The sequence below is a fragment of the Engraulis encrasicolus genome, chromosome 16 (genome assembly GCF_034702125.1).
Source record: "Engraulis encrasicolus isolate BLACKSEA-1 chromosome 16, IST_EnEncr_1.0, whole genome shotgun sequence".
NCBI lineage: Eukaryota > Metazoa > Chordata > Actinopteri > Clupeiformes > Engraulidae > Engraulis > Engraulis encrasicolus.
This window is the reverse complement of record NC_085872.1, coordinates 43420923-43438122: the sequence shown is the minus strand read 5'-3', so window position 1 is coordinate 43438122 and position 17200 is coordinate 43420923. Positions and strand designations below refer to the sequence as shown.

At 43.5% G+C, this 17200-nt stretch overlaps 1 protein-coding gene across 1 annotated transcript; it reads right to left on the bottom strand.

The window, feature by feature from the left end:
• Window positions 1-6335: 6335 nt before the first annotated feature.
• LOC134465832 (arf-GAP with GTPase, ANK repeat and PH domain-containing protein 3-like) lies at window positions 6336-16457 on the bottom strand. The gene is made up of 2 exons (XM_063219723.1): window positions 15567-16457; window positions 6336-8626 (listed from the first exon to the last, which is right to left on the bottom strand). The coding sequence occupies exons 1-2, from the start codon at window positions 15946-15948 to the stop codon at window positions 8556-8558; spliced, it is 453 nt and encodes a 150-aa protein (XP_063075793.1). The 5' UTR covers window positions 15949-16457; the 3' UTR covers window positions 6336-8555.
• Window positions 16458-17200: the final 743 nt, after the last annotated feature.

Below are 17200 nucleotides of genomic sequence, written 5' to 3'. Positions count from 1 at the left end.
ACACTTCACTCTTCAATATACCCGTAGATTTCCATGCCACGTTTAGGTGCTTTTGAGGTGATGACATTCTAACGCACCAGACATAAAACCCCATTGAAAATGAATGGGATGCTATGTCTGGTGAGTTAGAATGTCATCACCTCCAAAGCACCTACACGTGGCATGGAAATCTACGGGTATATTGAAGAGTGAAGTGTGGGTCACCAGACCAAACAAACAAAAACAGCTGAGAGCAAAGCATCAAGGATATCTAAGCTTCCATAACTCCCATGCAATGCCCTGCCATTGACTTCAATGTTAAACGCAGCATTCCAGTTACAGCTTATGACCAAGTTTTGAACATCGAAATGTAATTTAGAAGGTACCAAATGCCAACTGTTTTGATGTAAATGGGAAAAAAAGAAAGAAATTTGTATTACAACACTACAAAACTGTTTTGCGTAATTTGGAACAGAGCATTTTGGGCATTTTAAGTTTTTTGTTATTTAAAAAAATACCGTTATCATTGGAAGGTTCATTCAAAAACTTTTGAATTGTACTCTAATGGCCGATTACTTGAAAATTATGACGACTGTCATTTCTATTGATTATTTAGGAAAACGGCAAAAAATGTCATTTGCGTAATAATGTGAAATGCGGTGTATAAGAAATACAAAATTTTATGGGGGAAAACCCCCAGACCCCCTGCCAAAATGAACTGTCACATATTTAATTAGTTGACGGTTGGCAATGAATGAATGAAGTCAAGGAAATGTTGCATAGGATTATCAGTATTGCGTTGCTTTCTACATATTCAACACACTTAAAGCATGATAGTACTGAACACTAATCCTCTGCTTTACGTTTTTTTTTTTTCCCGCGATGATGTTACTAATGCGGCCCGCTTGAGGTCCACATGGGTTGTATGCGGCCCCCGGACCAAAATGAGTTTGACACCCCTGCTCTAGAGCAAGAGTAGCAATAAATCAAATACTTTAATAATAATTACTGATCTGAAATTGGCCCACAGTCAGGCTTACACAATGCATCAGTCAACTGCAAAAGTGATTTGAATAGAAGAAACTTTTGAACCTCCATGGTATGATTAGGTGCAATGTAGGCTGCACTGCTACATAAAATATTACAGACAAAATTAAGGAATGAAAAATGCAGATATACCTAGCATATCTAAGCGACTAAGGCTATGAGAAGAAATGGCTTACAAGCATGACTAAACAATGAGATATATGACATAATTCAACAGAAATTTGACAAAAAATTCGACTGAAGTCGTTGATCAAAGTCAACCTTAAAGTATTCCACCAAGTTAAGCTGCTGTAATGAACAGGGACAAACACAAATGTCTTCAGACTGAGCCACAAGAACATGTTTTAAGCAATGCAGCATTTTAATGACTTGTCCGGATCCCTCATTTCCATAGAAACCACTTTCTCTTCTTAACCACCAGGCTTTTCAACAAATCATTCATATTAATAACATAACTCGGAAGCCAACCCCAAGAGTTGCCTTTTTCTCTCTTGGCAATGCCCTCCAGTCTCCGAATCCATGTTTAAATGTTGCCCTTCCCTCGCTTGAAAAATGAATATCATTTTAAAAACCCCAGCAGGTTTACCTTATGTGGTGCATAATTTTGCATTATTTTCACTCAGCGATTAATGAAACTAGCAGTTAAAAGTGAGATCATGTGCCATAAGGAGTCATAGTTTTCTCTTTGATGGACGCATTTCTCTCCAGACATATTCAAATTGTGCCCAAAGTTCCACAGCAATTTGTGAAGCCGGCAAAAACAGAAACTTCATATTCTCATGGGATAAGAAACGAAAAAGGTTCTTCTACATAAAATATCTCAACAGACAAGACGCTCTGCATACAAATAAGGATGTGCACAGTTCAAGCAATAATACAAAGTTTATGAAATCCACACTGCACTCAAATATACGTATATACAGTGCAGTATAGGATAAGTGTACTTAGCTGTACAAGAATATGCCTGTGGTGTACGCATATCTTGCTGAATGGCAACTGTTGAGAAGCTAATCAAGGACATACTTACATGGCAGTGGAATTCAATCAACACACTGACCAGAACCAGACACTTGATACCAGGAACTCAGGAACAGAAATCCCTTGCATGCATAGCAGTCTAGGCAATGAGCTGATACAAATGTGCACCCATGGTCCTTGTCAACTACAATAATGAAACCAATTTCATACCTGTCTTCCCTCTATTTGTTTAAGGTAGGCAACTAACCGACAGGATTTCCTTCATTTCCCTTCCCGCGAGCTGGGTACAATGAAGTTCTGTCTCATGTAAAGACGCACACACACACATAAACGCAGACAGACACACAATCACAGACGCAACCACGTAGACAGACACCTAAGCACAGACACAACCGCACACACACGCACACCCACACCCACACACACACACACACACACACACACACACACACACACACACACACACACACACACACACACACACACACGCACATGTGCATACATACACAGACACACACACACATAAACACACACACACACGCTTGTGATTCAGGCTAAGAGCCAACCAAGGCAGTAGGACAAGTTTGGGTACTCAGGTCTGCCGTCAGGCCACACAGGAAATCAGAAAGTAAACACTAATAGGGTCAAATTACTCTCCCTCTCTCCAGAGAGTGCTCTGTGAAAGAAAAAAAACTCTTTTGAGTCCCAAGTAAACAACATGGGAAATCTATATTAGGAAACTAATCATGGGAACAGGCTTTTAGGCCTTTGTCTCCCAACGTATTTGCAGGGGAATACATCTTCTCTCACAGAATACATTATTTATCCATGGCTTACCACCACTGCTCACTAAGTTGTTTGGGATTCTATCGCAATGGGGAGTGTGCCTCCCTCCACTGTAGTGCCGGAATAGCTAGCTGGTGTTTCTCTAAGGATGCAATCAAACAGCAACGCAAATTGTTGAGGTGAATGTGGGAACCACCAGTGTGGCAAACCACAGAAATCACCGTTGTACTGTACTATACTGTATTGATTGAGCAAAGAAAGAAAGTATTCATACAATTTGTTAACTAAAACTAATGTTGTTGATATATGGTTTAATCCGTAATATACAAAAGCAGACATCTGCTGCAGATGCATTGATAGTATAAACACAAACATCTGGGAGATGCCGTGTTAACTTGGGAAGGTAGTGAAAATTTCATAGAATAACAGTGCTTGTTCACTTATTGAGGAAGGACATGCCTTCAGTCAGAGTAGCTCTTCATTAAGATCCAATGCGAACAGCACTGGGAGATGTTGCACAGAGGTCAACAGAGAGAGAGAGAGAGAGGATGGAACAGCAAGAGCTAAGGGCAGTGAGTGAATAACACAGTACATCAGGCTGGTCTGTGAACTATACTGTGTGAACTATGTAACATACTCTCATCCTCAGATGAAAAACACCAACGCCATCCCTACCATTGCACTATTTATATCCGTACAGAAGAAAAGCAATATATGTAATAGTGAGCTTCCATATTCTGTCAAAACACAAGACAGCTGAAGCAGAGTGGGATGTTGTATTATATTGCCTACTGATATGAAATGGAATGAGAGATACCAAGTGTAAACAGTGATGCTTTAACTGGTAATCATTTAAAGGTGCACCGTGTAATTTTTTTTGTAGTTTATTTCCAGAGTTCATGCTGCCCATTCACAAGTGTTACCTTTTTCACAAATACTTACCATCCACACCAAATTCTAAGTATTCATTATGACTGGAAAATTACACTTTTCATACATGAAAACGGGGATCTTCTCCATGGTCCGCCATTTTAAATTTCCAGAAATAGACATATAGCTGCAAAACTTACTGCACTTTGGTTATACTAGTATTTCAAAAATGTGATTAAATTTGGTAATAGGCAGCACAGTTTCAATGAGCAGCATAGTTGCAGTACCCATTCTGTCCACATTCTATAGGGTATGCACTCCCAAATCTGGACTGACCACAAGTTATACCCATTCGATTTTGACTACTACAAGAGGAATATTTGTCTGTTAAGGTGCTATTACATACTACTTTATGTCTAATGGTTAATATCAGGTCTTCTACTTTTCACTCATTTGAAGGCAATTAGTACAGTCTGCATCTGCTACATATCACATACATGTCTGTAAAAAAACAACTAAATCTAATGGAAGCTGCACAGCTGGAATTAAACGCTGAAGTTTTATGGTGCCCTCCAACACAAACGACTCTTCTATAGAGCTCATTTAAACTATTCAGTGACACTACTCACACCAGAGAGAGCACATGGCAAACAGTTGAACATCAAACATTCTCAGTGGAGAGAGAGAGCATGTGAGAGAAAGAGAGAGAGAGAGAGAGAGTGAGTGAAAGAGTGAGAATGAGAGAGAGAGCTACAGACATTTGAAGAAGAAAAAACTACAGACGATTGCATCCACCGGAGTAAAAGCTTTGGAGAAGTTTGTTGGCAAAGAACTAATTGGTGAGCCTTGTGTTCCTCCCCCCACCCGGCGCATGTTAATGTTCCAAATGTTCTATCCAGGGCGCCTTAATTACATCCCAATAGTGCTGCATTATTTACTTATTTTGCTCTGCGTCTCCAGGAATGGCCTCTCACACTGCACACCTGGTGTAGTAGACCATCCTGCCAACAAGACACCATTACATAAAAGCAGTGACTGTGGAAATATTAAAATACCTCTTGTGAAAACAAAAGTAACCATTTACTGATAATCAGAAGTCATGTCAGGTCTGTGAGTCCTGAACAGCAGTGATGAGGTTGTGTAAAGCACTAACCCTGCCTGCAGGCAAACTCATTGCAGTAAGAGGTAAAGCTCTCATCAGCATAATTCAGCCTAGTGTTTTTTTCGCTAGGATGTTCCTAAAGTGTCACCACTTTAAAAATTAGTCAAGCTGGGCTGATGGACTAATGAAATCAATAAGCTGGCCGCGGTGGCCTTGGCACCATAATTGCTTTGAGCTTAATTTCATTTCCACAGCCTCACACAGCATAGGGCAGGGAAGGGACTGGCAAGAAGAATGTGACGAACATTTTGAGCAGTGGGAGTGTTGCAGACTCCATGACCATGGCGCAATAACCAGCGTAGCAGCACATGGTATCACACTACACCACATTCTGCCCTCGCATATGCTACTCTCACTTTTGCCAGGATGTCCGCGCAAGCCCACAGGGGAGATGTGGAGGCTGGAGGAGGGGGGGGGGGGAGGGGGGGGGGTGTAGACGCAAAACAATGCACAGACGCAACCAGTTCTTGACCACTAGAGACGCACTGTGAGAATGCACATTCAGGACCGACTCCGGGTCATGTCCTTGCAGGTCACCCTGCTCTTCTCTTCTGTGTTCCGTTCCCAAGCCCCGGGAAAGAAACATGACCATCCCCGAGGCGAGGCGATGGAGTGGGACTTCTGGCAAACCCGGCTCTGGCTCCGAGGCATATGCGTTCACTCATCTGTTGCTCTCTGTTGCTGGCTTCCCAAAAGCCCCGTTTGCGCGAGCAGGCCATCTGCTGTCTCAACAAGCCTCGGTGGCAAGGGATAGGCTGCTGTACTGCGATTAGGGCCCTGCCTTTACACTCGCGCACAAGCAGGTTGGCAGGCAGGCAGGGGGACAGCATTCATTCAAATCCTTTGGGGTCGACACAACCAGCTCAGGTTTGAGAGGAGAGGAGGGGGGGGGGATTAAGCATCAGAATATTTAGAGGAGACTGCCTAGGAAAATATAACACGGACGGCGTCTTTGATCTGGCTGTGCAAGAGCCTTGTGTTTCATGACGGGTGAGGTGAGTGGTGCAGCAAGCCTCTGACTCAGCTTCACCTAGCCCTTTTATCTCCATGTCATGACGGGCGGGAGGGAGCTGCACCACACTCAGTCAGACAGAGCACAGCACATACACAGGTTTCAGCTTTCTGACTCGAGGCCCCATCATCCTGCATCATCGAACTCATAGAACACATCTCACACAGGGAGGACGAGCTTGACAGGCAATAACAAACACACACACACACACACACACACACACACACACACACACACACACACACACACACACACACACACACACACACACACACACACACACACACACACACACACATTCTCTCCCTCTCTCTCTCTCTCTCTCTCTCTCTCTCTCTCTCTCTCTCTCTCTCTATCACACACACACACACACACACACACACACACACACACACACACACACACACACACACACACACACACACACACACACATTTGATAATGGAAAGGAAAGGAATCACCGTTGTTGCGCACTGTGATGAAGGACTGAAACGCCCGAAACGTCATCCCATTACATTTTGGGAGCATCAAACAGTTTTGCAGACCTTTATTTTCCTTTCAGTGGACACAAAACACATCATATGATTAGATTACTAAAATAATTAGTTGAGGGTGACTGACAATAGATAAGAGAATATCCAAAGCATTTTCCTTTCAGTGGACACAAAACACATCATATGATTAGATTACTAAAATCATTAGTTGAGGGTGACTGACAATAGATAAGAGAATATCCAAAGCATTTCTAGGTATTTTAGATAAAATATGGCATAACACCAGTTGGAGGGATTTTAGAGAGCACTCATAAGAGGGAGAGGGCCCCAACACCCATAAAAAAGACCCATCCGTCAAGGCAGAGAGTGCGCCTTTTGTCCGAGCAGAACAATGGGTCACATTCTGCTGCGACTTCTGTTCCTCTGCAGGACCAGAGCAGTGTCAGATTAGCCATGCCAGAGTCAGTGGGACACACGCACACACACACACACACACACACACACACACACACACACACACACACACACACACACACACACACACACACACACACACACACACACAGGCCCGCCCACAAGGGGTGGGGGCAAAGGGGTATATTGACCCGGGCCCAGGGCGATAGGGGACCCAGAATTGGGTCCCCATTACATTGTATGTATTGGGTAGGGGGCCCTTTCAGATTACTTTGTCCCGGGCCCAGCGAAAGCTGTCAGCTGCCCTGCACAAACACGCACACGCACCACACACACGCACATGCACACACAGAATCACCCAGTGAAAAGAGCCAGCTGACCCAAAGACCTTGAACTCTCGTCGTCCTCGCTGCCATGCGATTCGAGGCCTTACCGAGTGTTCAGAGGTCAAGGTTGAGGTTCAAAAAGAGTACCAAGAATTAGCATTAGCATGACAAAAGAATCTATGGCGAAATCCCGATCGAGTTAAATCACAAGTGTTAACGAGACAAAGAGGCTTTGAGGGGAAATGCATGAGCTCCATTGTTTTGACACACACACACTACAAGAGATGAGCCACTAAGTAGCCCTCCCCTGGACCCCTGCGAGAACATCACTTGCCATGGCCACAGGGCAACTCTTCCATCACCCTACAAAATGCTGTGAAGGGGTTGAAAGCACAGGGCAAAATACTTTCTCTTCAGGTCTTCACACCAACCGCATGGCCATGGCTATCACTGGTAAAACAACCCCTGAACACCACAAGCAATGGAAATGCATGGACCTGTTGTATAAGCCCTACAGCCAGTATGTATGGACAGACTTTCTTGCAACACAGATGATCAAGTGAGAAGAAGCCGAAATGAATGAAATAACTGTCATCTCTCTGTAGTGTACTGTATGTGATAATGATTTATGTTAATTATAGCTTTTACTACTTTGCTATTACAGTACTATTATAATCTTACCAAAAAACATTTGACCATTAGACAAGAATGGGTTGAAAATGAACTCTTGTCAGTAGACTCATTAAATATATTATTCTTACTTAGCATGAAATGTGTCCTGTAGTGGAAAAAACGGCATGTAAACATATTGAATTGGTATTTTATCAGAATCGCTATCATTCTTTATCTTTTATACACGTAGTACTAGGATCCAGTTGCCATCAGATACATGGTTCTAGACCAGTGGTTCTCAACCTTTTTTGAGTGCCCTCTTGACCTTATCATAAGCCTGCCAAACACCCCATTGACCTCATCACATGCCTGCCAAGGCCTCCCTTAATATTAAAAAATATATATACTATGGCCCTCAGAGGCAACAAAGCACTGCCCCCTCTCAGCTGTATCCATCTCAACGCCACCCAAGGGCCCCCTGAGGGGCTGTAGAGGCCCCATTGAGAAACACTACTGTAGACTATTTCACATCAACATCAACATCTCTAGCTGTATTGCATCTGAAAGGTTGTGGCTATAGTGAAAAAATCAGGTCATATTCAACCACTATTTTTTGCCTGTCACTTTCGGTAATCATTTGCCCTTCCCAGCACTTCTTTGTTTTTAGTTAACTTTATCCATGAGGAGAAGTAGCCTAATCTTTAAAGACAACAACACCCGGAGAGATGGCCTGGGCCTTTAAAATGGTCTCAGATATCCCCAAGACTGACGGCTATGTTAAATGGAACACGTCCTCTTGTTGGAACAATTTAGCTAAAAATAAATCTTTATTACGTTAGATTACACAAGTCATTCTGAGATCTAGGTCTCCAGTGTCACACTTTCCCTAAAAGCTTTTCACCACTGTCTCCTACTTGTTGCTGGCTGCGGAGAGGCCTTCCTTGTGCTGAAATCACAGCAGAGAGAGAGAGAGAGAGAGAGAGAGAGAGAGAGAGAGAGAGAGAGAGAGAGAGAGAGAGAGAGAGAGAGAGAGAGAGAGAAAAGACAAACTACTTGGCGAAAAAAAGGGAGTAAACAACACATGAAAACTGCTGTTAATGGGTGGAGCCATCCGAGTTAATCATATAGAATTTAAGCTTATTAGTCCACATAATAATCATCACTTGGCCAAACACAGGCATAATATTCGTAATATCTTCACCTCTTTCTTGACTGCACAGGAAGAATTGAGCATGTGCATTGGCCAGTGCATTAATTGTGCATTCCTAAGCGAACAGAAAAGGGCATTCTTCATACATGCAGGTACAGTAGCCTACTTCTTGCTAAATGTGCCTTCGCTGAGACAGCTCCACTGGCCTTTGTGCTCCATGTGATGAAAGGAAGAGATTCCAATTTGTGTCAACATTACCCAAAGGTAGCGCTGCTGATTTTACCATTAGAAGAGCCATGCTTCAAGAGGTGAGTGTGGCAGGATTGGGAATGAGCCTAAATTACAGCTCAGAAATGTTTGTAGCCTACCTGGGTCTTTGGGGAAACCATGTCCTAATTTTAAATGAAGTATAAGACAAGCAGATTGTACCTTTAATAGCTTGCAAATGAGGCACTGTGAAAAGTTGTGACGCTGCGACATATTTAAAAGACGAAACTCATAAACAAAGGAGTGGACATAGGCTACAGTTTCTATGGCTTGCTTTAGTTCTCAGTGCAATTTAACAACACGGTACGCCTCTGGTTCCTTAGCAACAGGCTGACTGCTATAATACAAAACTGATGCAGAATTTTCAGTCCAACTGTGGTGGTGATGCAGGTCAAAAGATTCCTGCTACAGCTCTGCTTGATACTGTTAGTGTTCTAGAACTTGTGCCCGACGTTGATGACAAAGGCCCTGCAGCAGGTAAGCATGTCTCATCAAGGGTTAATTCAACGCTACTTAATGATTTCATATTGCATGCTGTTCAGTTAAGGTGATTACACTGAAAATGAAATGTGGAGGCAGAAGAAGAAGAAGAAGAAGAAGAAGAAGAAGAAGAAGAAGAAGAAGAAGAAGAAGAAGAAGAAGAAGAAGAAGAAGAGCAAGAGCAAGAGCAAGATCAAGAATAAGAGCAAGAGCATTTTTAAGTCTTGGTATCTGAAAAACATTTTCTCGACCAATTATGATCGTCATAATTGTGCGCCTACAAGTTGAAGAGTGATTAGATTTGTCATGCATTCAATTAAGTTGACCACTTCCATCAAATGAGACATTTTGACTATCCTAACCTGAAACTATTAACCCTTCAATGCACCCCGTACCTCCAGTGGCATGCTGTATTAGTCATTGAAAAGTTAAGAGCCATAGTACTGCACTACTATGACATTACACAGGGCCTTTAGTAATGCACTATGACTTGGTCATTGGCATTCTGGTAACAGCACATTTATAACACCGTGTCTTAACGGGTTAACCCCTTAGCACAAAGCCTCAAAATTGTAATGGCTATGTCTTAATCTGTTACTTAAGGCTCTTGGTAATGTCATAGCAATGTTGTTATGATGTAGTTGAGCTTTTTCAGCAAATAGTGAGTAGGCCCGCCGGCGACCCCATCTGCAGTAAGAGGCTACGAAGCTTAGCGTAAACGCAGAAACTGTGTACACACTCTGCTGAAACTGTGCCAGTCCTTTTAAACACGGCGAGGATGCACATAACTCTGGCTGCCAATATTCAACAGTTTTGACCTGTGAACATACATGTACTATATGTTTCTCAACCATAATATGATCTACATAAGGTAATCACAATGAAATGCTTACATCAAGCAACAGTCTCACGATGAATGTCAACAAACATGTCCCAATATTCAAATATCCCAAAGAGGTCTTTTAGACATAACGTAACAGGCAATTCCTGCCTCTGCCTTGTTGCTCAGGATTGAAGCAAGCAAAGCCATTTGCCTGTTCAGTGGAAGCAGGAAGCAATCGTGCTGATGATAAGGCCAATGGCCATTTGGCGCTTCAAACACCCTTTTCAAATTCAGAACAGCTCACAGTCCCAGCCCACCTTCACTGTATCTGTTGTGTGGCCCACACTAGAGATGGGATTTATGGCTCTTTGACGGGATCCGGATCTTAGTGGCTCGTTCCTTTCAAAGAGCCGTTCAAAAAACTGGCTCTTTTGGCTCTTTTTAAATTATTTATTCAGTGTTTAGAGTGTAATATTTTGACTCCACCTCAAGGTGATTTTGTTCAAACAACAACTGATTATTCTCCTGCTTCAAAAGACCGTTTTTGCCACTCTTTAAGGCCAGCAATTGTGTTTTTCCCCAATTTGGAGTACTCTGGTCGAGGTCACGTGCTTAAAATGAATGAAAAATGAAACAGTCGAGTGGCTCCCCCAGCTGTGATCCGGTTCCCATCGTTCACTTCAGGGAGCCGTTCAAAAGAACCGGCTCGTTCGTGAACGACACACCTCTAGCCCACACCACACTGGTGTGTCATTTTCCGCATTGCAAGAGGAAAACACCTCGCTGCACCACTGTTTTCACGGGCATATATGTGTACTTGTTGTTTAGTTATTTTGTAATTTCTCATCCAAACAGACAAGGAATTGCATTCATACTATTAAGTTAGATACTTACATGTTTACAATATGGGTTAACATAAATAATTGATCTCCAATTGTAATTTCACTCAGCTAGGAACGCTGGTTATGGTGGGCCCAGATCTGAGTATCAATCTTGCTATGCCTGTCAAGTTGAGTGTGTGTGTGTGTGTGTGTGTGTGTGTGTGTGTGTGTGTGTGTGTGTGTGTGTGTGTGTGTGTGTGTGTGTGTGTGTGTGTGTGTGTGTGTGTGTGTGTGTGTGTGTGTGTGTGCGAGCAGGTGGGTGCTACCTTATTCCAGGCCTGTTGAATTGGCTCCAGTAAGGCTGAAGTTTACCTTGAAACCAGACCCTCATCTTCTGCATTATTTACACCATGCCTATCAGCAACCACGGGCTGCTAGCCCACTCTCAGAGACCACAATTATTATTTCTGAATAGTAAATCACCGCCAGTTCTACACTGCATGCAGAAAAGGGAAATAAGCCTGTGTTTAGAACCATTTAAAGACAAGTTGTTTAGGGTAACATATTTTAAGTCCAAAAGGCTAACATTATTGTGGCTGTGGTAACTATTCATGCTAAACGCCTTACCAGGCCGGTGAGGAAAGCTGGGTCTGTTATTGGCACAGAATTGGAGGCCCTCACCACCACTGCTGAGAAGAGAACACTGAGCAAACTTGACTCTATAATGGACAACAACATTCACCCCCTGAAACCTGTCTTCGAAAACCAGAGAAGCATGTTCAGCTACAGATTCCGTGCCATCCCATGCAAGACAGACAGGCTACGGAGGTCCTTCACCACACAGAAGGACACCCAGAGAGAGATCATCATTGGAGACTGGACTGCATAATCAACCGCCCCAGACTGGCACACCTGCACATTCTTTTTCCTATTTGGAGGTTGCTGACGCGCCAGTCCCACCCCTCTACACCTGTGAACTCTTATTGACTGCTGTCACTAAATCAACCAGGACTACAACTCTGCTTTAGCCAGGCCTTTTATTGCACTGACTGATTATTCACTGTAAACAGTACATCACATCCTGTACCACTGTGTGTGTGTGTGTGTGTGTGTGTGTGTGTGTGTGTGTGTGTGTGTGTGTGTGTGTGTGTGTGTGTGTGTGTGTGTGTGTGTGTGTGTGTGTGTGTGTGTGTGTGTGTGTGTGTGTGTGTGTGTGCGTGCGTGCGTGTGTGTTTGTGTGTGTCTGCAGGACAAAGGAGGTGAAGGGGGGGGGGGGCACACAGTGGGTAACTTGTGGTGTTCCTGGTTCTTCAATTGATACTTGACCCTGGATCTCTTCCTTGGACTATGCACAGTGACTTTGGCACCTTGACATCTTCCTTGGACTATCCATAGTGACTTTGGCACCTTGGACACTTTTTCCAGTGTTTTGATCTGGTGTGTGTGTGTGTGTGTGTGTGTGTGTGTGTGTGTGTGTGTGTGTGTGTGTGTGTGTGTGTGTGTGTGTGTGTGTGTGTGTGTGTGTGTGTGTGTGTGTGTGTGTGTGTGTGTGTGTGTGTACTGTATATGCGAGTGTGATAGAGAGATCTGATCTTGTGAATATATGTATGGTGAATATATGTGCAATGTTGTGTGTAATGTCTTTGTGTCTTCTTCTGTATTTGTATATGTACTGTATGTATGCTACTTGACGCTACTTCCCTCGGGGTCAATAAATAAATGATACCCTACTCTGATACATTTCAGTTGTATCAAGGACCCGTAAAAATGCATAGGCAGCTGGTCAAAGTGTGTCTTCAGAGTTGGTTACCAGAACACATGGGCAGTCATGGGTAAGTGGTTCGGAAGTCAGACTTGTAGCCCAAAGGTTGGCGGTTCAACTCCCGACCCGCCAGGTTGGTGGGGGGAGTAATCAACCAGTGCTCTCCATCATCCTTCTCCATGACTGAGGTACCCTGAGCATGGTACCGTCCCGCCGCACTGCTCCCCAGGGGCGCCATTGGGAGCTGCCCCCTTGCACGGGTGAGGCATAAATGTAATTTCCTTGTGTGCCGTGTGCACTTGTGTGTTGTGGAGTGCAGTGTCACAATGACAATGGGAGTTGGAGTTTCCCAATGGGCTTTCACTTCACTTCACAACGTAAACTAGTATCTAGCACTAGTATCTAGTACCATAACATAGAAAGCTGATTATCGGTAGTTCTTGTCCACATTCAAGGAGCAGCAAAACAATGGACTTCGCAGGACCAATTGTAAAAATTAAAGCTACAGCAAATTCACTACCAGTGTCCATGTCAAAATCAATTAATCAGTTAGCCTAGATAAAATGGGTCAATAACAAGTGGTTTCCACTGTCTGTTTAACATTTGTGCTCAATAAACTGCAGTACACTCAACAACTACTGAGGCCCATATAGTCCTACAGCTACTACATATGGAAATATTATCACCTTAGTCATCTAATAAAAAAAATATTCTAATACTTTCATAGGGCTTGTGCAACGGAGGCCAACTAGCAGAGTGTGGTATGGAACGTTTCAACGTTAGTAAAACCTCCCTCCCAAAGTCTCATAGAGTATCGGTAGTGCTGAGCAGCTATCAGACTGGTCCTTAAGCTCAGCGGTATCGTGCTGTGACTCCCATACCCAAACTAGGGGGTACCCCAACTAGAAGGTGGCGAGTTCGAGACCCCGAAGGGGCGGATTGCACAGGAACACCTCAGTTACACTTGGCTAACTTGAGGTCTCAACTGACAGACATACTTGTATTCAGCCTACTTGATGAAGCAGAGGCCAAAAGATGGACCAGTCACTCTGAAAACATGCACTCAACAAAAGCTCAACAAAACAAAAACAAAAAAGGAAAATTCTTCAAGTATGCCTGTGTATATGTGATGAGTCAGAGTCACATATCTTGCTCATTCCCTTGATTGTAATAAATTTGTTCTAGACTGAACCACTCTTCCCAGCAATGACTTAAAGCTGGGCTTATACAGCTTAAATCTCGGCCTGTATGGCTTTCTTTATCTCCAAGTCAGGCATTTAAATAAGCTTAAATGGTCAGAAAAGATTATTCCACCTGCAAAATACATAGTGCCCCCTCCTTTGCTTTCTGTCTTTTGACACACTCAATGTGCATACTTACAGGCTTATTACATTATTATTGCTTAACATTTCAAGTGCCAGTCGTGTTTGCTGATGAAGTTCAATGCCATCATGATACAATGTGACGCTCTTTCTCTAAAACTACAGTCTGAAGAAACTACAAACCACTGACCATCTTGACAATCGCTGCAGTAAATGAAACAAAGTGATTGTGTACAATACAGGAGGCCTTGAGGCAAAGAAAGTTCACATTACTAAAACCATACAATGTGTCCAGCAGTAGCTGATTACAATGTCGTGGAGAGAAATTACCAAGTTATCCCCCAGGTCTCTCATTATATCAAGTTCTAATCTCTCAGTTGCTCCTCAACCCTCTGTCTTCACACATGAACTACACTAATGCCACTAAAAACTAAACTGAGGAGACACATTTTCCCTTTACAACTCCAACAAAGTGGATTTACATTGTCAAGTTCTCTTCAACTATATTGTACCTGTTACACTTGTGATATGATGTAGCCTTGTTTTACAGTCAGTTGAATTGGATAGGCTGCAATGTAGCAAATCTAATTCAACTGACTGTAAAACAACTGCACCTCTGCATGTGGGATTTTGTAAGCTTAGGCAGCCTTGTCAAACATTCTCTCCCACAATCTACTCCTCCACAAAATCATGCTTGCCATTTGCCCACGTGTTATTGAAATGTGGAGGATGAAAGACTAATAGTGCACTCTAGTTGCCAACAAAAAAAATCTCGGCAGTGTTCATGAACAATGATTGCAACAGACAGACTACACTGGGAGGACATCACAGCCTGATAAGTGAAAGCTGACACTCCTTCCCACTAAGCGATGTGCCATGCACTCCCCAATTCTTTGAGCGTTTTATTCAAAGGATTTCAAACATTGTTTCTGATTCATCCTTGTAGTAGATCAATTTCTGTCTAGCGTAAAGGCACATCCTACTACAACCAAATCAAAACATGTCAAGGAAAGGGAGCAGACTAGTTACACTGTTGGAAACAATGCGTAAGGAGGATAAATCAAATGTGGTGGCAACAATGTAGTAACCAACACATGCAGCATCGCCCCTCCTTGTACTTTTCTATGATGAGATGGTTGCTGCTCTTCCAGTGTTGTGGCCTGCCATGCTACACTGATACTATTGTCTTTACGCCTACAATTACTACCGACTGACACCAATTAAATGCGGCAACTGATGCCAGAAAAATGTCCATGCTTACCCTCAATGGAGATAACGTGCTCTCGGATCTGATTCTGAAGGGCCAGGTCATCTATGCGCTCGATCAAGTCGTAGATTGCATAAATGTTCGGGTGGACGGACTCGAACCTATGGATTTCTGCCCTGATGGCAGCGGAGTTGGACAGAACAAACTGAGAACCAGGCGGGCCGGACTGAGCAGCTTGGCCTGATACGGTTCCCGAGCCAAACTGGCCCGCCCCTGAGCTCGCAGACGATCCGGATCCGAACTGGGCAGGGACGGACTGCGGTACTGGTACGGGGACTGGCGCTGGGACGGTGCCTGGGGTGGGCATGGCCGGCTGCGACTGCTGGGAGATACCGGAGACCGACACGGACACAGGGACACTCGACTGGTAATTCATCGCGCTGGGAACAAGGAACTCTTCAGAATCAAGGCTTTTTACCCGGAGAATTTTCAGCAACACTCTGAAAGTCGAGCAAGAAATAGAATTCCGCGCTGTTCACTGATATAACCGAAGAGGTCCTTCGATGCATCAACACTCTCCAACTGCAACAAAACCGCGGATCTACCTCATATTATCAAGGCGTGATTTTGGACCATTTTCCCCCGCTACAATGGGGTCTTCAACCGTGCCCTTCTGTTTACAGTGGTTAGCTAAGCGAAATCTCTGTCAAATGGGCACTCCTTTCTGAGCCACCCGAGTTCTTTCCTGGTAAATTTAAATATTTTCAGTCGCTTCCTTCCAGAAGCAGACAATGAGTCCCGCTAATGCAGCGCGCTTTGGTCCCATTGACTGGATGCAATGTTTCTGCGTTAAAATCAAAACGCGTTTGAATCCCTCTTGGTCTGAGTGGTCCCTCCCCGGCCCCCTCCTCCGTATGCTGCAACGTCACGTATCACGTAATTGGGTATCAGTTGGGGGGGAGGGCGTAGTTCGATCGGATGCTTGCGATGGAGAGGGGATGCAATGTGCACATCATAGTAAGAGCAAATGATTATGCAACCAAAAATGTAGTCTGTATCCCTCTTGATGGGCACGTTGAGAAAAAAAGTTTTTGGAGGACTGTCTGCTTACAATTATATAGGCCTAGTTTTCAAGCTGTATTGATCTACTTTGAAGATAGCAAATATCTGACCACTCATACCTTATGGCCCATTATAATTGAATAGAGGCCACATTTATTTCTCTTTGTTGGTAGGCTACCTTTTCGGAGATAGCCTATGGGGCAACTTCTGCCTCTTTTTTGGTTAGGATGCATTGCGACAAAGTTGGCAATCTCTCACAGACCAAATAGATCTGATGAAAACACACATATGAGTGAAAACACAACGTTTTTTTTGTTTCAACACCACTCCAAGCTGAATAGAGGATGGGTTAGGAAGGGTAAATCACAAGCACAAATGTTGATGCCCACTCCTGCCACACAAACAATACGGGAACTGTGGAAGATGTGACCTAGATCGACAAAAACAACCATCATATTCTTTACCCTATCACAAAACACAGATCTGACTATTTACTCTTTGTGCAATCACATAATTCATACTCTCTCCAAAGCCAGTTTTACAGGATTTTTTTAGCATTTGGGTATCGTACAGGCTATTGATTGCATCTGAGTGAAGACTTTCGTTTTGTGGCTGGCATCGCCCCC

Bases quoted from the DNA above. Each gene is read 5' to 3' on its own strand.
- LOC134465832 (XM_063219723.1), bottom strand. From the start codon at position 15,948: ATGAATTACCAGTCGAGTGTCCCTGTGTCCGTGTCGGTCTCCGGTATC. The intron at 8,627-15,566 runs GTAAGCATGGAC...CTGTGATTTCAG, and splicing joins GCACGTTATCTCCATTGAGG to CACAAGGAAGGCCTCTCCGC.